This window comes from Phoca vitulina, unplaced genomic scaffold, assembly GCF_004348235.1.
Source record: "Phoca vitulina isolate PV1807 unplaced genomic scaffold, GSC_HSeal_1.0 scaffold1, whole genome shotgun sequence".
NCBI lineage: Eukaryota > Metazoa > Chordata > Mammalia > Carnivora > Phocidae > Phoca > Phoca vitulina.
In genome coordinates this window covers 53,518,314-53,544,049 of record NW_022589704.1, presented here as the reverse complement: position 1 = coordinate 53,544,049, position 25,736 = coordinate 53,518,314, and the positions used below count along the sequence as shown (strand labels likewise).

Below are 25,736 nucleotides of genomic sequence, written 5' to 3'. Positions count from 1 at the left end.
ATTATGTTTCTTTATATTTCAACCTTTGAATTTTTTATCTTCAAAATATTTCATTATATGATTTTTTAATGCTAATACGAGATAAAAATACCATTTTGTAGTTGGTTGGATCAATAAGGTTCTTGGAAAAGAACAGTTGTTGAATGTCAAAGGAAAAGTTTATTTCATTAGCTAGCTCTGGAGCTGTTATTTCACAAGTATTGATATTTAAGTGGGTCCTAAATGGAAAAAGCCATAGCAGGGAGCCATCTGAATACAGATTGAAAACGTCAAAGTATGTAACCATTATTGCTCTGGTTTAAAGAAAAATAAGGTTGGACAAATGTTTTCCAGCTACTCCTATGGTTAAAATATGTTTCAATTTCAGCCAGTCTTTATTGTGCTAATTGGAAATACATGCACACAAACATGCTTGTCTGTACAACTCTTTGTATTTCCTTGTCTTTTAAGGAAAATAGGGTGTTAATTTTATGATATAAAACGGAGAATCCAAAGAACTGGATTTGCCAGGTCCTGGCTTATACAGATGAAATTGCCATTGAACAGAAGAAAGAGCTATCTGGCCAAACACTCAAACTCCAGAATCAAAGATTTATTCATCTGGAGGAATGTCATGCATCCAACCTTCACCACCGATGCTTGGGTGATTGATGATGTTATATAAACTCACCAACACAAGGAACAGTGATGTAGGGATTCATGGGCCAAATTAGCAGCTTTGTGCTTTCCATTTAAGGTTGAATTCATACACAGCTGATAACATTCAAATCTCATCTCATGTAATGAGAGCAGAGAAAATGAATTGTTTTGCTTTAAGCGGGACACTGTTTCATTTACTGAATGCAAATCTTTTGGCTCTTTGATACAGCTCAAGATTCTGCTAATGGAAAACAGTCTGTCATGCTTTGGCATTTGCATTGACATGCACAATATCAGAGAATACTAGGAGGATATATTTTATTTTGTTTCAAATAACTTATTTCATGGTCACACTTAAAATAATGTACACACAACAGGAATGTCAAAAGCTTCAGATGGCAGTTTCTAGTATGGAATAGTCATAAATAAAAACAAAACAAGTGGAACAAGATGCAATATTTCTTCCTTTGTTCATTTGAAAATCAAATAATCTAAATTCTTGGATTTGGCTTTTTTAATATTTACATATATGAATGAAATGCTGGTTTCAAATAAGATACAACCAGATTACCAGGATTATTGATTACTACAATAAAATACTGATAATTTGTATAGTGTTCTAAAGAAGTACATAAATTCTGGTTTTGGCATTTCGGACATAGTCATTGCAGTATGCCTACATACTTCATGACTAGAACCTGATTCTGATTGGCCAATGTCCATAATAAGAAAGAATAATCAGGTAACAAATACATCTTTCTCTTTTTACATTCCCCCACTAACTCTCTCCAGAAAAAGAAAAAAAAAAAAAAAAACAAGCTAGGTTTATCTTTGTTTACCTCCAACAACAATTCAAGAAATATTTATTGAGTATGACTGTGGCTTAGGTGCTGGGAGTATAATGATGAACAGGGCTGTCACAGATCCTGCTGCTAAATATCTCACACTCTAGGCAGAGGAGACAGATGCTCAAACATGCAACTTCAATGCTACGTATCAAGGGATATGACATGGGCAGGTCAGGAGCTGACAGTGCCCATAGCAAGAATATCTACACTGGGCTTGATGGGTCAGGAGGCTTCCTGGGGGAAGTTGTGTCTCAAATGGACCAAGAAGGATATGCAGGAGTTAAGCCACGTAAAGATAGGTTTGGATATAGTAAGGGAAATCTGGGAAGAAAGGACTAGAGGGAAGAAAGAGCACAATAGGTTAAAAACCTGAAGTAAAATGTCATTTTGTTGGGGGATCAAAAGGGATGGAACAGAGATTAGGAAGGGGAGGGCAGGTACTAAAGGGCCTTGTGTACCACTTGAAGAAATTTAAACTTGAGTGAGGTGATTAGAAGGTTCTTGCAATAATCTATTTTAAGCCTGCATCTTGATTATAAATGAGGGTTAGCATTATGGAATAAAATAACTAATTGTCTATGACTTCTTTTTCCAAAGATTTTAGATATTTTAGAATACACAAAGATTCGAATGTAAGGATTTCTGCAGTAAATTTCTCTTGGAATTGAGTGTGAAAAAAATTTTACCACCAAATGTTTATACACTTATTATTAGAAAATCAGAACTGGAAAGCTCAATAATTTTGCCTTTTAGGAAGCTCAAAACACATTTTGTGTTGCGTTCCTTCAAGGTGTCAAGTACATGTTCTTTTTAATCTTCCTTGTCATTTACATTTTCTTGTTGAGAAGTGTTTTGATATTACTAACTGTCCGGAATTTTCTCTAGAAGAAAATGGGTATAAATAGTGTATATATATATATATATATATCTTTTAAAAGAAACATCATTTGCCTAGGTTTTTCATTTTTAATCAATAATTTTAGTTCATACTTTCATAAGGAGACTTTTTTGATCAAGACAGAAATCCTAGAAAAAGGAAAATCACACTTAAGTCTTTGAAATTAAAATATAACTGGAAGAATAACTGAATAGCTAATTATTCTTCACTGCTGTGGGAATTACTAGATAGTCAATTGATAGCACAAAAGAATATGTAGGTAGATAGGTATGTAAATAGATGTATGGATGGATAGATGACCAGATGGATGGATGGATGGATGGATGGATAGATGGATGAATGGTTGGACAGACAGATTGATACACAGATAGCTAGCTGAATTATATCTAGAATAGCAGCATAATCCTTTTTCCCAGTATTTGAGCTCTATGTGTGTGTGCATATATGTGTATATACATATATTTAATATATGTCAAATACATATTATATTTGATATATGTATCAGATACATCTGGGGTTTATACCTTATTTAGTCACACACCATGGATGGATGGATATATATATATATCCCACCCTGCTGCCCACTAATGCTCACCATTAGCCTTTAACTGGCATGCAACATGTAAAGCAAACAAGCAAGTCCCATGCCCTAACAACCTCTAGCCACAAATTCAACCAAGATGACAAAATGGGAAAGAAGATCTTACTAAATTAACAAGAAAGAGACAGAGGGTCAGACAAGAATTTCTTACCTCGTCCTGCCTGCCCTCTTTGGACATGACTAGATTTTACTATTTAGCTTCAACATGGGAATAGCAGTTAGGCAAGATATGTAAAATATGTGAAAGTGGACAAAATGGATAGGAGACTTAAGAGACTATGAGTTCCCTAGGATGTTGTATATATAAGCTTTTAATCGGTCTCTGTCAAAATTTGGAAGAAAATTAAGAGATTTAATTGTTTAAGTAAATTGATGCACAGAAAAAAATATGTCAACTTTACTCAACCACACATTTCATATCTTCAAATAACATTCAGTAGCTTTTTAATACTAACTTGAATATATTACTTTTTTTTCTGATATTCCCAGACTCATTAATTCAACAAAATGTAATAAGAGTGTTTTCAGAACCCTAAAAGACTACAGTTTACCCAAATTCTATACATTATTTGAATATATTACTTTTAAGTATTTTTATTATTGTAGATAGTCTTACAGCAACATAATTAATTCCTTCCCTTCATCAGAAATCTATTATAAATTATTCTTTCAACTAAAGATTTTGCTCTACCATGACAAGACTATGTTTAAAATTTAAAAACAAATGCTTCTCTCATTCATGTTTATTTTTAGAGGGAACCAAAAAAGGTCCTCTTTTCTGAATAATATATTTCAGAAATGCATAGAAAATTCTTCAATATTACAGTGATAATTAGAAGAAAAGGACAGAATTCACTTTATGTTGTCTTATTACATACTTTTTCCCCTAGATCATACTAAATGCATCTTCCTAAATTTAATTTCAAGTCTTTGAAAAAGATGTAATCTTAAGAAATCAGAAAGGAATTTAAGTTCCAATTCATATATACATCACCTTCCCACATGGGAAAGGTTGGAAATCACAGACTAATACCACTCCTTTAATATTCTAAAGAAACATCATCTGAATGAGAATAGTGGGCAGGAGGCAGTGTGACAATAAGTCGCATCAAACAATATAATTACCTTCAGCCTTCATAGAACGCTTTCCATTTTCTAAATCTTTACAGGACATGAAAAGAAAACTCTCAATCGCCCGAGAGGTAGACGATGAACCCATTTTCCAAATGGGAAACTAAGGCATTGAGATGTCTTTACCACAGGCTGCAAAAAATGGTCAGCAGCAGAATCAAGAGAAGATGCAGGAGGAACAGGTTGCCATCATATGTATGTGGCTGCCCAAAATGTGACCGTGACATGACAGGAATTATGTTGGTCCATCTGCAGCCTGTGCTCCATTTTGCTCTATGACAGGTGCAGCTGATGGAAGTTTGAAACTCCCTCTGAAGTTGACAGCACATCTATTCACCATGGTGAAACCCGTGAGATCAACAAGGAATGACTATTTACAGTGGCCGCCTCAGACTTAGGAAGGTAGTCTAGGTTGAAACTACATAAAATGTATTTCGATAAATGAGATCAAGACATGAAATGCAACGAAAGGACAGCTGATGTGATAAAGTAAATTACAGCTTGACTTCAATATTTCTCCTGTTATTCTATGGAGACGTTTATGAGTACAATTAAAAATAAATTGTCAAACAACTGGATTGGAAATTTAACTCACACCTCTCTGCTGATGTGAGCCTTGATATACATGCTCTTAAGTGAGGATGGAATAAACATTGTGTAATTTTACTGGGCTTTATATTGAATACATCTCTTTCTACAATACAAAAATGTATGCTTATCCACTGCTAAGAATTTACCAAGCTCCTCAAATATACTAAAACACTAGAGAAAATGTGATTATTTCGCTGAGTTTGGTATTAGCCAAACAAACAACCTGACTAGAATGTGGGTACACTTGGTGGAGAGAGGCAGGCAAATGTAAGAGATGCAGGAAAAGAAACAACCATGGGGTTGTTCTTTAGACTCGTGAGAATGACGTCCAAGAGCGCCAACCCCACAGTTACTGTGTGAGTACCCAGTACATTAGGGACACGCTAATGTAGATGACACACAGCATTACCCAGTTTATTCTTGTGATTGGTGGCCTGTGGTTACCTGTCACGTGGAGGATGACATTGGAAGAGAGAATGCCACTAGAGTTTTGGGCCCGAGCCACATAGAGGCCTGCGTCTGCCTCACATACCTTCGGAATGAACACCGAATGTCTTGTCTCCTTGTGTAAAACCTCTAAGTGCCCATCTGCAGACAATTTCTGGCCCTTCTTGTACCTGAAGCAGAGAGTCAGTTTTAAAGTCAGGATCACTGTATATTCACATCATTTCTAAGCTCTAAAAACCATTGCAAACAAGCCCATTACCATTGCAGTACTCTCTCTCTCTAGTATTAGTAGGAACTTTGCAGCTACCACAGATTCCAATGGGGCTTTCATCCTTCAAACAGAGGTTGGAGACTTGTGGCCTGAGAAGTGCTTGATCAGGTCAGACCATATTTTTCAAAAAATTGAATTTTTGGACAACATTTAACAGTTGGAATATTGCATGTGAAAATTCAGATATCCAACTATTCTTTAAAAAAAAAGAAAACCCAAACAGGGTGCCTGGCTGTGTCAGTCAGTTGAGTATCTGACTCTTGATTTCGGCTTGAGTCACGGTCTCAGGGTCGTGAGATTGAGCCCCACATGGGGCTCTGCACTGGGCTTGGAGCCTGCTTAAGATTCTCTTTCTCCCTCTCCCTCTGTCCCTCCCCACCCCCTACCTCTCTCTCTCTTTCTCTAAAACAAACAAACAACAACAACAACAAAACACAAGAAAAACCCAAACCACCTGGTCACAGAGGGCCACCATTTCCTTGTGGCAACAATTACCGAGAGTGTGAAATGGCACCCCTCTATTTGGCTTGTGTCATTCTTTCAGCTGCTATGGAATAGCAGCCTGTGAGTTCGGAGAATCTATATTGGAGTGAGACTCATCCACCCCATCGTATTCACCCCACAAGATCCATGTGAGAATAAAAACATGCTGTTTTAGAGGAAGCTACTTATACAACATTTTCCTGGCGAAATGAGTTCATTTTTATGAATTAATTTCATTAGAAGAAAATGATTTATAATTATAAAAGGCATTTATATAATTGGATTATTACTGTTAATGACATGTTTCTAAAAGTTTCCTATGAACACGAGTGCTTAGCTGCCTCTTTTTAGAAAGCAATTTATTTTGTATATTCTAGATTCTTGTTTATTTATACCCATGTTCCTTCACCTAAGAAGTGGTGACAAACCTGAATCATTTTCTGTTCCCATTGCCTATGTGATAATTTTGCATTTTTATGAGTGTCCTAAGAATGTTTATTTCCAAGAGCTTGCTGGCTGCTAATTGAGCAAAACCATTGTAAATCCAAAAGCAAGGTATTTTTTCACAATATTATGATAATTCTTCAACAATAAATGCTAACCAAGTTATTTGTCGTGTGGACAAAACCAAGAAACACTGCAGACAACATTTTTCTTTGGGATGAACTGATATTTAATAATGAATTAAATATTTTTTTAAATTCATAAATATGAAATTCCTGATCTATTAAAAAAACATGCAATTTTAAAAACAATAAGACAAAAGCATGAATGGCTGCACTGTATCACAAGTGTAGTCTCTTTTCATCATCTGAGAGACCAGAGTTTTCTCATAGATTCTTTAGATAACCAACTCACACTTCAAGTATCATCAGTGGGCACGCATAATAGTTGAAACTGTTAATGTAATGTCTACTGAAATACTATGATAAGTAAATGCTGTTTTACTTCTCTTAGTTTATGAGTATGAATTCAGTCTCACAAATTTGTAACTTTGTCCTCAGATAAATCTACTTACAGATGAAAAATTTCTAAATGTTTAGAAGTCACCCACGTAGTGAGAAAGTGAGAACTACTTTTAAAACAACAGTGATTCAAAACCTGTATTCTGCAGTTTACTTTCTATTAAAACAAGTATGCTAAAAAATAATGATATCTCCAGAGGGAAATCCTATTGTTCACAGCTCAGTTATTACACCACCTTTCAAAAATGGGTTTATTACCTGTCACTGGGAGCAACTGTGAAAGAAATATTTTTATTCCATCTTTCACACTGAAGAAATTTATAGAAAGAAATCTTAGTGAAACAAACAAATATTACAAAAGTGATGTGTGACTCTCTTGGGAAGAGGGAAAAGATGAAATGGCTAAATGAAAGAAAAGGGGAAAACCTAAATTCTTATGTTTTTTAATCGAATATGGGATATTAAGCTAAGAAATGTCATGCTTATGTGGAAATAAGCAATAGGAAACAATTTCAACCCACAATCTTCAGAAATGTGGAATGTTAAACTAATGGCAAAAATAAAACAAAACAAAAAACTCCACAAAAGAGCACAGCTAAGTTGCAGTGCTTTTGGAGTTGGTTAAGTTATTATTTTATGTGGTTCCTTTTGGTTCTTCTGGGTATTAGACATGCTGTGCCTACAGGGAGAGTTGGGGGTTGGTGTGAGGTTGAATCATGCAGAGTTGCAGTGTTGCAGAATATTAATCAGCTATCCCTACACCTTTAAGTTAGTGCACACAGAATGATTTGCTCAGTCATTCAATGTGTTTATGACTTGTCATTATAAGCTACCCACCATGTCAGTGTAGGCTCTGGAAATCCTGTTACTTCAACTTCCAAAGTCACTGGAGAACCTTCCATGACAGTTACATTAGACAGGAGCCTGGAGAAGTTAGGAGCCTGGCCAGTGAGGCTGACCACCGTGTTCTTTGCTGGTGTACATTTAATCTCCTCTTGGGGGACCGTTTGCCTCTGATAGGCCTGGCTGGGGCCTGATCGAAGCCCAAGGCCTGAGAATGCATCCTGGGAAGCATGCAGCCTGTCTCGGGTTTTAGTGATGTTATTATCAACATGCACTTTCTCCCGTGTTTCTAGCAAACTTCCCTGAGCCTGAGGGTGCTGCTGTGAAGCTCTCTCATGCACTTCACTCGGCATGCTCTCTGGATGTTTAGCACTGATTTTGCAGAAGGCAGTACTTTTTTCCAGAAATCCTCGGGAGGTTAATGGGAGCTCAGCTTTGGACTGGGGGTAAGGCCTCTCAAAATGACTTGAAAATGTTTCTCTGTTATCACTGTAAGCATCAGCCAAAGCAGCAGGTGGTGGAATGCCCGATTCCTGGGCCTCCCCTGCACTGCTGGCCCCGGTCTGCATCCTGTAGCTGCTCGTGTGAAGGCTGAGGGCAGGGCTGGCATGCTGCTCCACGTCCATGGCAGCCAGGGCAAGGGGGGAATCGGGGCTTCCCGAGAGTGGAGGCAGGGAGATGTCATCAGGTGAGACACATTCATATTCTTCTCCTGAAAGTATGTCTGCAGGCAGGAGCCGGCCTTGGACAGCACCCTCTCTGTCACAGGGCGGCTGCTTCAGGTGCGGGGGACGCTGACCCTCTCCTGTTCCACTGATGGCCCAAACACCTGCGACCTGTGCCTTCAGAATAGAAAAGCCAAAGCTTTGGGTTAGTCACTGAGTTTTCTTTTTCCAGGTCTCAAACTCCTTCAGACAGACAATCTGAGAAAAACCACAGTGAGTGAAGGTTGGGGCACCAGCGCAAGCAGGACAGAACTTGAAACCATCGGTCTGTTGAACCTGGGCCCAGTCCATGCCATGCCTAAGGAACTGGTAAACTGACCTCCAGGCTCTGAATGAAATGTGATAGACCTTGCGAAACAGAGGCGAGAAAGCCCTAGTTTTCATCTCTAATGAGCGGGTTGAAATGGATCAATGTCTTCCAAATCATGATCTGAGGAATCTCCTCCCACCCGCAAATTCTGCTTTGTTTTATTTGTCTACACTCCATGGGGACGCATAATTCCTAAATCTCAGAGGCTCCCTTGTTAGGCAATCCCTCGGACCCTCCTAAGAATAACCTCTCTTTTTTTCTTAGGAAAGCCATTCTTTATTATTATCATTATAGGTGGTAAAATATATACAACACGAAATTTACCATTTTAACCATTTTTAAGTGTACAGTTCAAAGACATTAAGTACACTCACATTGGTGCAACCATCCATCATCCATCTCCAGAACTTTTCCATCTTTCCAGACTGAAACTCTGTACCCATTAAACACTAAATTCCCCATTCTCCCCTCTCACCAGCCCCTCCTACTTTCTGTCTTTATGAATTTGACAACTCTATTTACTTCATATGGAAAAAGCCATTTTTCATGACTGGTTTTATTTTCTTAAAGCCCCTTATTTTTATTCTTCCATGAGAAAGTATCTATTGAACACCTGTTTCATACTAGGTACCATGCCAGGCATTGGTGAGATGAAATGAGTGAAAGTAAACCCAGTCTCTGCCCTCGGGGAGATAACAGCCTAGTGGGAGAGGTAGATATTAATGGGACAATCACACGTTACAGTCTTTCACAAGAGAACACAAGATATAAAAGAGGAAAATCTGCCACTTATCTTTCCATGCCATGTGGAGTGCAGGTCATGCTAGGAGACCATGAACAGCAGTACTTTGATGCTCAAATATCCCTTCTGGCATAGACTCAAAAGAGCATTGAAGCTGAAAAGGATCTCATCTATCTCAACCTGTTGTTTTAGATCTACTTTTTTTTTTTTTTTTTTTGCCTGTCCTCAGTATTTGGGTGCATTTTTACTTACTTAGCAATTACCAGGTTTTGTCCCTTTGCTACTGCTTGCACACAAGAAAGTTAGGTCTTGCCTTGATTTTGAGTTCTTCATTTTAGCTCATAGTCCTGCCCCTGACACATACTTTATAAATAATTTTTGAGAAATCAATGTGTTTTCAGGTTGAAGATCAGAAGCAAAAACAAAACAATGTTCCTTCTACACCCCACCCCCCGCCCCCGCAGAGATACAAATTATCCTCAGAGAAAGTATAAGCATGGCTTTAGAGAAAGTGGTTTCCTTCAGCCATTTAGTAGAAGTTTATTTTTTTTAAAAGATTTTATTTATTTATTTGACAGACAGACAGAGATAGTGAGAGCAGGAACACAAGCAGGGGGAGTGGGAGAGGGAGAGGCAAGCTCTCTGCTGAGCATGGAGCCCGATGCGGGGCTCGATCCCAGGACCCTGGGATCATGACCTGAGCTGAAGGCAGACGCTTAACGACTGAGCCACCCAGGCACCCCAATTTAGTAGAAGTTTAAACTCTAGGTCTAAAAACAAGCCAAAAGTTTTTAAAAGTCCTTGCCATTAAAAAAAAAAATTACTAAATAAACACATAGAAAATAGGAAATGCCCCTCATTCTTTTGGTTTTCCTACTTCGGCTTAGCTCTGCCTTTATTTTCCTTTTCATAGGGACTTTGATCCAACTTCCTGTTCAGTCCAGGTAATCTCCTCTATGACATTCTGGTAGCCACCCTTCCCTAAAGGGTTTCTTTGAAAAGAATTTTATGCTTTACCTGTATTAAGAATTTCTTCCTCTCTTTACTGAAGATAGGCCTTCACTCAGTATCCAACAGTGGATCTGAATTGGCCTCCCAGAGCGGCATAGATGTTGAACTGCTCTCCTCTTCTAACAGCCTTTTGACTATTTGGAGAATTGGTGCCACAACCTCTCAGTCTCTTTCATTGAACTAAAACCTCCAGGTCTTCTTCTGCCTTGACTCTAGGACTTTTATCATTCTGGTCACCTTTTGGGAAGTCCCACTCCTACTGCGCTATAAGCTCCTTCACAGCAGGGACATTTGTTAATTTGAGGGTCATCCATTCTTTTTCTAGCTGCTTTAAGCGTAAGGTTAGGTTGTTTATTTGAGATTTTTCTTGCTTCTTGAAGTAGGCATGTATTGCTATATACTGCTCTCTTAGGACCACTTTTGCTGCATCCTAAAAGTTTTGGACTGTTGTTTTTTCCTTTTCATTTGTTTCCATGTTTTTGTTTTTTTTTTTAAATTTCTTCTCCTGGTTGACCCATTCATTGTTTAGTAGGATGTTGTTTAACCTCCATGTACTTGTGGTCTTTCAGAATTTTTTCTTATGATTGACTTCCAGCTTCATAGCATTGTGGGCAGAAAAAGTGGTATGCTTTCAATCTTTTTGTATTTGTTGAGGCCTGTTTTATGACCTAATATGTGATCTGTTCTGGAGAAGGCTTCATGCGCACTTGATAATAATGTGTATTCTGCTATTTTAGGATGGAATGTTCTGAATATATCTGCTAAGTCCATCAGGTCCAGTGTGTCATTCAAAGGCATTGTTTCCTTGTTTATTTTCTGTTTAGGTAATCTCTCCATTGATATAAGTGGGGTGTTAAAGTCCCCTACTATTCTTGTATGATTATCAATTCCTTTATATTCATTATTAATTGTTTTATATATTTGGGTGCTCCCATGTTGGATGCATAAATATTTACAATTGTTATATCTTCTTATTGGATTGTCCCCTTTATGATTATAAAGTATCCTTCTTTGTCTCTTGCTACAGTGTTTGTTTTAAAGTCTAGCTTGTCTGATAAATATTGCTACTCTGGCTTTCTTTTGACATCCATTTGCATGATAAATGTTTCTCCATCCCCTCATTTTCAATCTGCAGGTGTCTTTAGGTCTAAAATGAGTCTCTTGAAGGCAGCATATAATGGGTCATTTTTATTGTGGGGTTTTTTTGATCCATTCTGACACCCTATGTGTTTTGATCAGAGGGTTTAGCCCATTTATTCAAAGTAATTATTGATATGTATTTATTGCCATTTTATTATTTGTTTTTTCACTGCTTCTGGAGATTTTCTCTGATCCTTTCTTGTCTTTGTCATTTTTGGTCTCTTCTTTGCATCAAAGAGTCCCCTTTAATATTTCTTGCAGGGCTGGTTTAGGGTCATGAACTTCTTTAGTTTTTGTTTGTCTGGGAAACTCTTTATCTCTCCTTCTATTCTGAATGATAGCCTTGCTGGACAGAATATTCTTGGCTGCAGATTTTTCCCATTCAGCATGCTGAATATATCATGCCACTCTCTACTGGCTTGTCATTTTTCTGTTGAGAAATCTCCAGCTAGCCTTATGGGTTTACCCTTGTAAGTTAAGGACTTCTTTTGTCTTGCTGCTTTTAAGATTGTTTCTTTATTGCTATATTTTGCAAATTTAGTGGCAAACGTCTTGGTGTTGGCCTTCTTTTGCTGATTTTGATGGGAGTTCTCTGTGCCTCCTTGATCTGGGTATCTGTTTTCGTCCCCAGATTAGGGAAGTTTTCAGCTATTATTTCTTTTTTTTTTTTAAGATTATTTATTTATTTGAGAGTGAGAGAGCACAAGTGGGGAGGAGGGGCAGAGGGAGAGGGAGAAGCAGGCTCCCTACTGAGCAGGGAGCCCAACGTGGGGCTCAGTCCCAGGACTCTGGGATCATGATCTGAGCCGAAGGCAGACACTTAATTGGCTGAGCCACCCAGGTGCCCCACTATTATTTCTTCCAATAAATTTTCTTTCCCCTTTTCTCTTTCTTCTTCTGGGATTCCTATAATATGAATGTTATTATGTTTGATGGAGTCACTGAGTTCCTTAAGCCTATTCTTGTGTTGCATAATTCTCTTTCTCTCTTTTGTTCAGCTTCATTATTTTGCAGTATTTTGTCTTCTAGGTCACTAATTCATTCCTCTGCTTCTTCCAGCCTGCTGTTCATTACATCAAGCATATTTCCAATCCCATTTATTGTGCTCTTCAACTCTAATTGATTCTTTTTTAACTCTTTTCTCTGTGAAGGGTCTCACTGATGACCTCTATTCTTTTCTCAGGTCCTATGAGTATCCTTATGATTGTTGCTTTAAATTTTCCATCAGGCATGTTACTTGTATCTGTTTTACTAGATCTCTGGCCATGGCCTTATCTTGTTTTTTCATTTGGGATAAATTCTGCCATCTTCATATTTTGTCTAAGTCTCTGCCTTCTTCTCTGTGTTAGAAAAGCCAGTTATGTCTCCTGCTCCTGAAAGTAATGGCCTAATGAAGAAGAAGTCATGTAGTGCCCAGTGCCTGACACTTCAGGGAGTGTCTCTGGTGTGTGCTACATGTGCTCTGCTCTTGTGTTTTGGCTGCTCTATCCTTCAGGCTAGTCATCTGGAGAGGCTCTCTTGCCTGCTGTGGGCAGTGTTTGGTTCTCTGCCTGCATGTGGTGAGTTTTAACTACATGTGCTCTGGTCTGCTTGTGAAATGAGATCAGACACCACCTCCACCAGAACTGAGGCCCTGAAGAACTCTCTGGTCAGGAGACATGGTGTGGGCAGAGGTTTGTACTAGTGTACAGGGGAGGGGCTGCTGTGCTAGGACTGAGGCAAGCTTGATTGAGAGGGGCAGCCCCGTGAGAGCACAGGGGTGTGGGGCTTGGTGTAAGCAAGTTAGACAGCTAGTGTTGGCACTGCACTGCTTCCCATAGACAGGGTGGGGGAGGAAAATGGTGTCATCCAGCTTCTTTGTTCCTGGAGAGGCATTTCCATAAACACTCCCTCTCAGGAATGCACTCCACTCCAAGAAGAGTGAATAATCTCCCCACTGTGTGCCCCAGGTGTTCTTCAGATTGCTGTTTCCATGCTGTCTGTCCCCATGTTGTTTGCCTGCCTTCTCTCTAGGAGCAGGGCAGTGCCCTCTGGGTTCTATCCCAGCCAAGCCTGCTGACCTTTAAAACTCCAGATTTTAAGCCCTGCTGGTTGCAAGAACTCACAAAATTCAGCCCCTTGTTTTCCAAGCCAATGTCTTTGGGGAAATGTTCTCCTTGTGCTCCTCTCTCACCTTTCTTTGCATCCACAGCATCTGTGATCTGTTTCTCCCTTAAACCACATCTTCATACTTCCTACCTTCTTTAATATGGCCTCTTCTCTCCCTTTAGTTGTAGAGTTTGTTTGTCTGTCTTCAGGTTGATTTCTGGGATATTTAGGATGATTTGATAGTTATCTAGTTGTGTTTGTGGGACAAGAGGAGCCGAGAGCCCTCCTACTCCACTGCCATCTTCCTCTGACCAAACACTTCTGGAATTGTTCTTTCTGAGTCAAATAACTTTCCAAGGAAGATCAACACCATTTGGGTTGGACACAGAATTGGACACAATGATTCCCAGATAAGCTTTTTTTTTTACTTGGTGATTTTTGTTATCTGTCCACATGGTTTTTGGGAAATCATTACATCTGACCCATAATATAAATGATAGAGACAATAAAATGGTAAACATTATTGAGCTGTTTAAAGGGAAGATTACTGCCACCCTTTCATTTTGCTCTCTGTGCCAGCTGTACCAGAATGTATATGTAAATGATGTCAGTGAGAGTTTTTTACAGCTATAATTGTGGCCCTTCACTTTTATACTAAAAACAGATGACCTTTTAATTCATATTAAAATAAAATTGATTTCTCGGGTGCCTGGGTGGCTCAGTTGGTTAAGCGACTGCCTTCAGCTCAGGTCATGATCCCGGAATCCTGGGATCGAGTCCCACATCAGGCTCCCGACTCAGTGGGGAGCCTGCTTCTCCCTCTGACCCTCTCCCCTCTCATGCTGTTTCTCTCTCTCCTCTCTCAAATAAATAAATAAATAAATAATTGATATCTCAATGAAAATAAATCTTGCTTTTTTATTTAAAGAAATCTGTTCCTTTAATTTTTTTCTAAGAAAAATAAACAAAAGAAAGAAAATCCATATTTACTAAGTATAAATGAGTGTGTTTGCTTTGGTATCAATGACCTTCACTTCAATTCTTAGTAAATTAGTGTGGTTGACAGTGTGGACAATGTGCAGAATTTAAAAAATAAGTTGAATTTAGTATCTCTTAGAAACCTAGTTAAGAAGGGGCACATGGGTGGCTCAGTAGGTTAAGTGTCTGCCTTCGGCTCAGGTCATGATCCCAGGGTCCTGGGAACAAGCCTCAGATTGGGCTCCTTGCTCAGTGGGAAGACTGTTTCTCCCTCTCCCTCTGCCACTCCCTGCTGCTTGTGCTCTCTCTCTCACTTGCTCTCTCTCAAATAAATAAATAAAGTCTTAGAAAAAAAAAAAAAAGAAAGAAACCTAGTTAAGAAAATGTGATGCATTGAATGTTATTCTTTACTATTTCAACTAGTTGGTCTCAATCAAGGGTGATTTTGCTCCCCAGGGAACATTTGGCAATGTCCATGGATGTTGTTTGGTTATGACAACTGGGTGAGTTGTGGGGGGGAGTGCCACTGGCATCTAGTTGATAAAGGCCAGTAATGTTGCTAAATATCCTATAATGCACAGGACAGCACTCCACAACAAAGAATTTTCTGCGCCAAAATGTCAATATACTGAGATTGATAAACACTGATAGACCAATCACAATAATGAAAGACCATTTGATATAAGACTAAGATTCAACAAAGTGATCAAGGTTTGGCCACTTTCCTTTGCCTCAGAGTAGAATCAGGGCTTAAATGCTTCAAGACCATACCACAAAAAAGCCAGTTTGCATAATGATACTTGCTGCCTGGAGATTGTATAATTGCAGTAGACCTTGACATAGATTTAACCTGTGGAAAAGATTATAAAAGGTTATATAGATGATCTAAGAATTGTACTGACTTCAAGGAAAGAAATTTTTCTCTATGAGAAAGTGGGGAGATATTTATTTTAAATTCTCATGTCACAAGAAGTATACTTTATTAATTTGGGGGCAGTTGAGAATAATGTTGACTCTGTTTGTTCCTTCAGTTCCTTGGGAGAAAGAGAAACACTAGAAGCAAACTTGGCAAAGCAAAAAGATAGGAGCTAATTATAGTCCAGCAGCTATGAATAGAGAGTGAGCAACTTATACTGAAAATCCATAATGATGTGATTTAAATAATGCTTTTGAAATCATGGAACATTTGCATTTTGTGAATATTTGCAGTTTTTGCTACATGCTTAATTTATCTGTAATACATAGATTTTAAAGTAATTTAAATATTTCTCTACTTTAGTATTTATATTTCAGTTGGATTCTATGTTTTAGTATATGTACCTGGAAATATCATCTTAGAGATAGCTTTGGTGGAATAAGACACAAGCTAATTTCATGTATTAAGGTTTTCCAGTGGGTAGTGTAAAACATCAGAACCATAGCTTGGTGGTATGATAGACAGAAGTCAAATTTGAAGTTGGGATTGACTATAAAAGGAAAATGGGAGAGGCAGCTAATGGTGGGAGAAATAGAAGTGGTTTGGAGTGACAGTATGGTGACTGAATGGCTATCCCAATACCACTGTGCAATGCTGTGGTCCCACTATTAAATAGGAAGCGCTCAGAGGAAAATAGCACAGGTGGAAGAAGAAGGACTAAGTAAGGGGTAGAAAGGAAGTACAGGATAAGGACACTCACGTTGCATGTATATTGAAAGATTTGATTCAGGTAGATAACAAGGCTTTAATTCCCCCCTTTTTTTTTTTCAACGAACAAGGACTCTAACCTCAAAACAAAATGAATAACTGAGATTACATAGTTTTCTTTACCTTATTCCTTTCTTCATTGAATAGTGTCTGCTTATTTCTTGCTGGTTCTTTTAGCAGGTCAATGAAGTCATCATGGAAATCTTCTAAATTCACATTTGTCTTTAAAATGTCTCCCTGCTGTACAAAGCAATGTTTAAAGTGAGAGCCTGGGCCAGGAAAGTTGGAGGTACAGTGCTACACAATAACCACTTGGAAGAAAACACAGACCAGTTGGAACCTTTCAGGAAATGTATTCCACAAGAGACTGACTACTCCCATGATGTGATTTACAAAATTATCTTGTCAAGCTCACAGTTCCCCATCTACCTCACTCCTTTGATAAAATTCATTGCCAGTAAAAATGGGTTGTTCAAAGGCCCAGCCAGAACAAAGTCATTATTGCAGTAGGATATACCTACAGGAGCATTCTCTAGATAAAGGAATCATTGTACATGGCAGTCTAAGCCATCAGGAGAGTCTAGGGGACCAGTGCTAAGGAAGAAATGTTTGAAGATTTTGGTGGAGAACAAAAAGGAAATCCAGAGAATTTGCATAAGCAAATGTTTGGGAAACTTGAAGAGAGGAAGAAAATATCACTGGGTATGGTAGAGAAAAAAAATTGAGAACAAAGAGTGCTTCCTGTGGGTGATGATATTTTGCTCCTATCATTCATGGAGCTGTTTTAGTCATGGAAGTACAAGGGTTGGCAAGCTGCTGGGGAGCCCCTGTGAGGGCTGAGAAGTCTTTGTAAAGGTGAAAGGAGCCTCAGGTACACCAAGTTTAGGATGATGGATTATACCACATCAGAATATTCTCTATTCCACCTGGAACATGGTCATTAGATGGGCCTTAAGAAAACAGCACACTGCTCAAAGTGCATGTGCTATATGGACTCAGAGAATTTGGGGAGAGATTCAGCTTTTAGTCTAACTCTAAAACATAAGCTGGTTGGTCTTAGTGGATAAGGTACTCTTGATATCTAATCTCAAAATGGCAGTTGTTGTGGAAAGAATGCTAGATTTTGAATTGTATTTAATTCTAGATTCTACCATTACTGATGGTGAGACCCCAGGCAAAGCACTTTTACCTTCTTTGAACTCTACCTCTAAAACAAGGAAAATGGGGCATCTGGGTGGCTCATTGACCTGGGTGGTTAAGCATCCGACTCTTGGTTTCAGCTCAGGCCATGATCTCAGGGCTGTGAGATGGAGCCCTTCGTTGGGCTCCACACTCAGCATGGAGTCTGCTTGTGCTTCTCTCCCTCTGCCCCTCCCGCCCCTGTTCATAAATAATAAAATAGGAAAACAACATTTGCCGTATCACCATCACAAGGTTATTTGGAAATCACTCAAGTAATATATACGAAAAACCTTTGTAAATCTCAAATTGTTAATACAAATAGAAAGGATTATTATCACTATTTCAGCCTTGATAGGGATTTCTGGGCCTATTTTTAATAACCCCTACAAAATAGCCATACCATCAACCTTAAAACCTAAAAACTAGACATTTATGCTGTGTTAGTAAGCATTCTTTGACAAGTTTTGTTCAGGCTCTAACTTGTAAGAGCCTTACTGATGCCCATAACTATTGCCAGAGAGGTCCTTCCTTGTTTTTATATCCACCCAAATCAAACCTTTTTGAGCTACTGAATGATTCTTCTTCTCTGTACCAATCATTTGAGTTTTTACTACAAATGCCAAAACTCTTTCTGGAGAAATTGGTTTGGGCAAAGCACAGTGTTAAATGTCGTGTGGGACCCTAAACTGAACAGAGCCATAGGGTTTCCTCAGGTGTAATCAAGTAGATGAGTTGGGGTAGTGATGGTAGTTACATGTGATGATTATAGTAGGAAAGAACACAAGTGCTCTAGGGGATCAGAGAGGCAGGGACACAGCCTGCAAAGGAGTTGTGAAGGAGGCAACATTTGGGTTTGGCTTTGAGAGATGGTGAAATTTAGATAAGCAGAAGAGAAGATCATGTACATGAAGGTTTAGAAGCAGAAAATTCAGGAATCTGGGGTAGTACACCAGTGAGACAGGGACCTACAATGAATATAGAAGAACACTAAGTTGGAAAGACTCAGCCTCAGAACAATGGAAAAAGGCCTTGATTTTTTTCAACTGTTTTTGGTAAGCAATGAAGAGTTTGTAGTGAAGTGCTTTGAATGTAAAAACGATACTAGCAGCTGTATTTAGGAAGGTTCATCTAGCTGGAGTGTATAATTAGGAGGCTCCTGACTAGTGCAAAAGGGAATCCAAGTGATGGGTTGAAAATGAGGAAAAGAGGGTGCAATCCTGACTAATGGGTGTAAAAGGAATGGGGAATGAGGAAGTGGGCAGAGGGAGTGGCAAGTGCTTTCAGAAAGAATAGTCATGAGGTGAAAAGCAGACAGAGATAAGGGTAAATTTTGTTAAGTGGACCTCACTTGAAGATGTACAACAGAAATGGGAAGGCTGTTGTAGATAATAAAGAGCAAAGAGTCAGAGGAAGCAGCGATTTTCAAGCTGTGTACTGGAAGTCAGGAGAAGAAATAGATCCTTAGAGGGTTGGTTTGAGGTGGAGAAGAAATGATCATTGTTTAAAAAGATAATATGCATATGGCACATTCATACATTACTGGTGGCATTAAAATTGTAAAATGTTTGTGGAATGTAATTTAACATATGTATATTAGAAACATTAACAACTTCATGCTCATTTACCCAAATCTGCTCTGGAGAGTTTATGTATAGGGAACAATACAAGAGAAAAAAAAAAAAATCTTTATGTGTGAAGATGTTCATTGCAGTGTTATATAAAATGGTAAAAAAGTTGAAAATCTAGTTTCTTAAGGAATAAAGATAATCTAGTTGGTCACTCACTCAATTAAAAGCTTAGCAAACTATTTTGAATGGACTGAGTACTCAAATTTATGACATGTAAATTCATACAGAAAAAATGATTGCTAGAAATATAATTCTGCTCTGAACTACAAGAGCACCCTTATGTCTTGATATCAACAATGATCACAATAATTATGGGTGTCTTCACATTTCAATTCCTGGGGTTACTCTATGATTAGGTTCCCCTATTCACTCCATTGTACAGATCAAGAAACTGAGACGCAAAGAGATGGAGTAATTTACCCCAAATCACAAATCCAGTAATTTGGAGAACTGGTATTTTACTCAGTGTTTTACTCTATGTTCTTAATTACCTCATTATTCTCTCCCTCCTAAGTAACCAATTCTTTCAGCCATTCATTAAAACAGTACTAATGAAGCTAGTTTTCACAAAATACGGACAAAACAATATATGCATTTCTCTCTTTTAACTGGATTTGCCTAGGCATTAGGCATCAACATACTTTCTATTCTTTATTCCATCAACTTTTTATTTCATGAAGGATGCTAATGATTAGTTTAATACTTCCATGAAGCTAAATATTCAATGAATATAATACCTGAAGATTTAGTTTTATTTTCTCTGGGGCCACAATTTGGAAGGAAAAAAAAACCCTTCCATTTATTATTTGGGAATGAAAACATAAGGCTACTTAACACAGACTTTACTTTGATTTTAATGGCACACATTTATCCTTTAGGATGTGATCCATGAAAATGTAAATGAGACACCTTAATTGTGTTTAGCTCCTTCCCGGCAATATTTTTCTCTGCAGTGATGGAAAAGAAACAGAATTAATTATCAGAAACACCCAGATAATTATGTTAGAAAGCTGTGAAACAAATGTGCACATTATGTCCCTTGAGAATTTCTATTAGAACATCTTTGCACTAGAAGACACTTATCAACACATTTTTATTTATATCACTTGAAAATACATATTCTGGGAAGAAGAAATTACCTTCAACTTTTCTTCAAGCTCTGTGAGAGAGACACATAATTCAGTGATAGATTCAAGAACCTCTTTGTGTTTTGCCACTATTTTCTCAGCGTATTTCTGCCCTTCTTCAAAACCTGGGGAGGAGAAGGGACAAAAAACTATTTTTGAGGTCAAATCCCTAGCAGAAAAAAAAAAAAAAATCCCAGGTATTAATTCACCTCCCCAGTGTCTGGTGTAAAGGCTGGTAGATAGTAAGTGCTTAATCAATACTTGTTAAGTAGATAAATGAATGAATGAAGGCATTTTTTGAAAAAACAGGTACCCCAGAAAAATGGTTACATTTGCTATACCTTGTCCCTTTTATGTGACCTAAATCATGTTGCTATGTTAATATTCTTAAAGCACCACTCTAATCAGTCGTTTCCTGTTCAGAACATTGTCAATTCTTCATTTATGCATTCAGAAATGGTTTCAAGGTGCTTCTCCCAAATGTATGTCACCGTAGTTCCCTCACATATTTAGTCTCTGGTCAAAGTGCACCAGTGACTCTTCCCCACAGCCACTGAATATTCTATCCTGTACCAGGAATGCCCTTCCCTCACTCCCTACTGTCTACTTCAAATACCAGTATCTTTGTGACATGTTCTTAATCTTGCCCACGTAGATTTTACCTCTCTCTACTGGAATAATAATAAAAATAGCTGCCAGGTAGTGAGTACTTATTGTTTGACTATGGCTAAGCACTTTATATGCATTAATGTAATTCTCCTTGGATTCTCTAGGCTCTATTGCATTTTACAAATGAGGTAACTGAGGCTCAGGGAGCGTCTTCAGGTTACCCAGACAGTAAGTGCAGGAGCAGGGATTTGAAACAGGGATTACAGACTCCACGGTTTAAACTAAGCAATATTTCACATTGTTACGGGCTGAATTGTGTCTCCTCCAGAACTCCTATGTTGAAGCCTCAATCCCCAGTATCTCAGAATGTTACCACATTTGGAGATAAGATCTCTAAAGAGGTGATTAAGTTAAAATGAGGCCGTGAGGATGGGGCCCTAATCCAGTATGATTGGATCCCACCGGTATAAGATGAGGGAGAGACACCAGGGCGAGCGTGTGCACAGAGGGATGCCTGAGTGAAAAGGCAGCAAGCAGGCAGCCAGCTGCCAGCCAGGGAGAAAAGCCTCAGGCGACACCAACCCTGTCAGCACTGTGATCTTGTGATCTTGGACTTCCAGCCTCCAGAACTGTGAGGAAATGAATTTCTCTTGCTTCAGCCCCCCAGTCTGTGGTATTTTGTGATGTTAACCCTAGTAAACCAATACACACTTTTCATACCTTTCTTACTGCCTTTACTGTAACATGACTTCTAGGCCTAGGCTGTGGATTCTTGAATGAAGGAACTAAGTTTTGTCTTTATATCAATCACACCTCCTCATACATAATAGGTACTCAAAAAATTTTTTTGAGATAAATTTATTTGCATGACAATTCTGGGTCCAATGATGCTTGGGTGGCCTGTAAGAGTTAATATAATATTCCTAAAGCTTCTTACTTATTGCAAATTTTAAAAATTGCATAGCTTCCATACTGAGCAGATGAAGATTCATGACTTTTATTTATTTGTTCAAGGTATTCAGTCTATGATTCATTTGTTCATCACATATTTGTTAAGCACTTAGTATGTATCATGAAGCAGTAAACTAACAGGCAAAATCCCTTCTCCCATGGAGCTTACACTCTGGTGCAAAAGCCAGACAACAGACAAATAACTATACAATCTGTCAGTTGGTGATAAGGGCCAAGAACACAGACAAAGCAGGATGCAGGATATGCATGAAGGGAGGGGAATTTAACTAGTATCTGGTTTTTGTGAATACTTACTGTGTCCTGAAATTGAATAGGCACTTAAAAACAGTGACAAAACATGCTTCCCTTGCCCTCAAGGAGCTTATGGTCAATAGAGAAGATAGATGAACAGGTAATTTTGCTACAGTTTGGAAAGTACAAAAATAGAGGGAACCACATACAATGCTGTGGAGGCAGAGGGCATTCACAATTTTTTAGTGCACTTATAAGTAACTACAGTAGGAATGAGACATCGAATTCGTTTTCATTAATTTTCAATCTATATTTCATTATTTTTATGTTTCTATTTTTTCCCTTGGAAAAGCATTAATAATTTATTCTCAATAATTTAATATTAGGTAGCACAGTATATATGGTTCTACACATTTTTATGGCTACCCATACATAGTATTTTATGGCATGTGAGAAAATATCCACCTGGCAGCAATGTGGGCAAGCCAGCTGAAGCATTTTGTGCCTCCTGTTGCTATCTTCTTTCTGAGCTAGATTTGCCTGGCCACCAGGAACTACCTTTGGTCTACAGGAATGATATCAGGGGATTCGTGAAACTTATTCCTCAGCAACCCCATGAGCTGTCATCACCCAGACGGCTTCCTTTAGATAGAAAGGCTCTTGAGACTGACAAGTGTATTATCTTTCCTGGTCATGGAGAAGAGAAAAGCAGAACCAGAGAGATGATAATTTGAGTTCTCCTGTTTATTCCACAAGGGAGAGGAAGGCAAGGGAATGGTTCCTTAAATACACTAACCAAACCATCTTGTTTCTTAAATCCACAAACCATGTAGACGTCAATCTTAGCTTAACATCCACTTAAAGTATTATGGGAGTTTTGCATGTTTTTCAAGAAATCACCCTCGTGAAAATGAGATTTTTTTTTTTTTTTTGTCTACATAAACTGAGTATTGTTCTGGTTTTATTACCCTGGGGATGATCAACAGGAATAGGGGAGAAAAGAGAATAGAGAAGGAGGGTTTATACAAGATAGTTAAAATCCAAAGTCTTCCTCTCCTGCAGGTAGAAGCTCCTTCCCCTATTCCCTACTGTTTACTTTTATAGATATGGGCTCTTATCTTGAGTCTCTTGCCTGAATAATTGCTGTAGTGAGGACCCTGAGGGCTTGCCATGCTCTGCTTTCTGCTGGATTAGGTTCGCTATAGATTTGTTCAATGGCAAATTGCTGGATATTTTAAAAGAGACCTCACCATATAAGCGCTGAGCTAGGTCACTGATCTCCTGAATCCTTTCTTCTTGCTGAGGCACTGAGGGCACGATATACTTATTGAACTGCTGGTGGAGAATTTCCACAGCTTCTTTTGTCTTGCACTCTGTGGAATATTTTCCAACTCTTACAACTGTGGCACTTGCATCTTCACACCAAAAGTGACACTAAATTAAAATGGGATAAAGCATAGATTAAAGCGACACCATCCTTCTAAAGTTCTTCATTTTGACCATTGAAGTATCAAATTTCAATTTCCTCAAACTTTATAGTCACATTAGTTTGAACTTTCTAAGTCATAACAAGGAAAATGTCAAAATATGATCATAGGCTTCTGCTCTAGGGTATTAGAGTTAGATAAGAAAATAAAGGTATGGAAATTCATTTGATTTTCCTGCCTTCTTAGATTTGCCTGAAATAGACTTCCTAAGAACATTGCAGACTTACAAGAACAGGAAATATAAAAAGCATATGGCCCGAAAAAGAATTAAAGTATCAGCTAAAAGTAAAGAAAAAAGCCCAAACATACGAAATCCTGCCTAAATAATTGAAAAAATTAACAATACGTGGATAAAGTACTTCCTGATTAACACTCTAATAAAGAAATCTCTTTTAAGAATGAGATTTAGTTTATGGGTTGAGGAAGTATCATCTAAAGAACAGCATTTGACCTTTTTTTTTTTAATAGAAGGTACTCAAGTCATATTTTCAAAGCACAGTGGATAATTGAGACAGTTCCTCACCAAAAATACTAAATAACTGTGATGGAAGGAATGTGTCTGACCAAGGCCAGAGCAATTATGATGAGTGAGAAATAGAAACACATGACTCTGTTAGGAGCCGGCTTTAAAAAAGTGCCACAGGGCCACAGCAAACCTATAGATCAGATATAGAAGAATGATCATCTTCATCTTCCTTAGTGCGGTGTTAAATCTAAAAACTGCTGCATCTGTGGCAAAGAGACATTTTGTATCACAGAATAATGGGCCATAAAGAACTTCCAAGTGTGGAATTTCTTCAATATGAAGTGTGCAAATAATAACTTGTCAAATCTCATATAGTTTATGCATACTCTACCATTTATCCTCTTGACAAAAACAAAATAACACCAATAACAATTTTTGTACCTGAAACATCCCAGTACCACATTTCTTTCTAAACATTTTCAAATTCCGTGAAATAAATAAGTCATTCTGAGTATTTTAAACAGATATCCAGCAGTGAGCATAATTCCATGATGGTTAAACATCTTGAGTTGATGGAGTTATGGAGAAATGAGAAACTCTCATATGTTGCTGGTAAGAGTAAATTAGTAAAATCTTTATGAAGAACAACTGGACAATACAATCAAACCTTGTAACATTCATCCACTTTGGTCCAGCAATTCTACTTTAAGAAATTATCCTAAGGCAATAATCATGAAAAGGGGGATGATGCATAGATTTAATGACAAAATTAACTGCAGTAGCATTGTTTTAAATTAGCAGAACAATTTTTAAAAACATTACATATGGACACCATTACAACGAGAAGAGGATACCTCTTCTATCATCTCCTGGAGGTGTTCGGTCAGGTCCAAATACACCTTGTAATCTGTCACAACTTTCTCAAACTCATCCACATGTTTTTGCAAATCCTTCATCGCTTCCAAAAGAACATTAACTTTATTATTTGGATAATTTAAGAAAGAATCAGAAGTTCTATTCTCAACTTTTTCCATTTTCTTTTTCAAAGCCTGTGCAAAAAAGAAATAGTTTAAAAATAAGATTCAATTTTTATTTATGAGGCTAGCTGGTGATTACATATTGAGAGAAAAACTTGGGGAAAATTTTTGCAGCTTTCTCCATGATAATATATTAAAATCATAATGATCACAAATGTATTTTGGAAAGAATGGGGTTTCTTCCACATAGTTTATTGATCCATCATTAAAATCATATAGAATATTCACTATATACCAGGTCCTATTCCAGATTTCGAGAATGATATTATGATTTAAAAAAAGATAATGATCATAAAATAAAATATTTTCTTGTCTTCAGGAAGCTCACTGTCTCCTGGGAAAGATATTCAAATAATCTAGCTGGTTCATGTGGTAATCGAGGTAGTATAAGGGGTCCTGGGAGCAGTGGAGGAAGTTCCTGACATAGGCATGTGTAAGGAAAGGAAACGGGGCGTATAAAAGGTGTATTTGCGCATGTGCGTGCATGCGTGCATGAGTGCCTGTGTGTGTTGTGGGGAAGAATGGAAGCAGAGAGGCTGGGTAGGTTTGGTAGAATCCATTCTAGAGCTGCCTCAAGAGATAAATTAACTTATACATTTTAC

The 25,736-nt window shown here is 38.0% G+C and overlaps 1 protein-coding gene across 2 annotated transcripts in view; it reads right to left on the bottom strand.

The window, feature by feature from the left end:
* Window positions 1-25,736, bottom strand: part of CCDC141 (coiled-coil domain containing 141) — a 219,990-nt gene that overhangs the window by 29,148 nt on the left and 165,106 nt on the right. Inside the window, exons 20-25 of one of the 2 annotated variants that reach the window (XM_032407144.1) lie at window positions 24,952-25,146; window positions 23,395-23,578; window positions 20,345-20,457; window positions 16,519-16,635; window positions 7,712-8,559; window positions 5,241-5,325 (exon numbers count right to left, since the gene is read on the bottom strand). In XM_032407144.1, the coding sequence (XP_032263035.1) occupies window positions 5,241-5,325; window positions 7,712-8,559; window positions 16,519-16,635; window positions 20,345-20,457; window positions 23,395-23,578; window positions 24,952-25,146 (1,542 nt within the window). Of the gene's footprint in view, window positions 1-2,451; window positions 5,326-7,711; window positions 8,560-16,518; window positions 16,636-20,344; window positions 20,458-23,394; window positions 23,579-24,951; window positions 25,147-25,736 lie in introns of those variants that run through there. The other variant, XM_032407134.1, reaches the window with a different exon arrangement.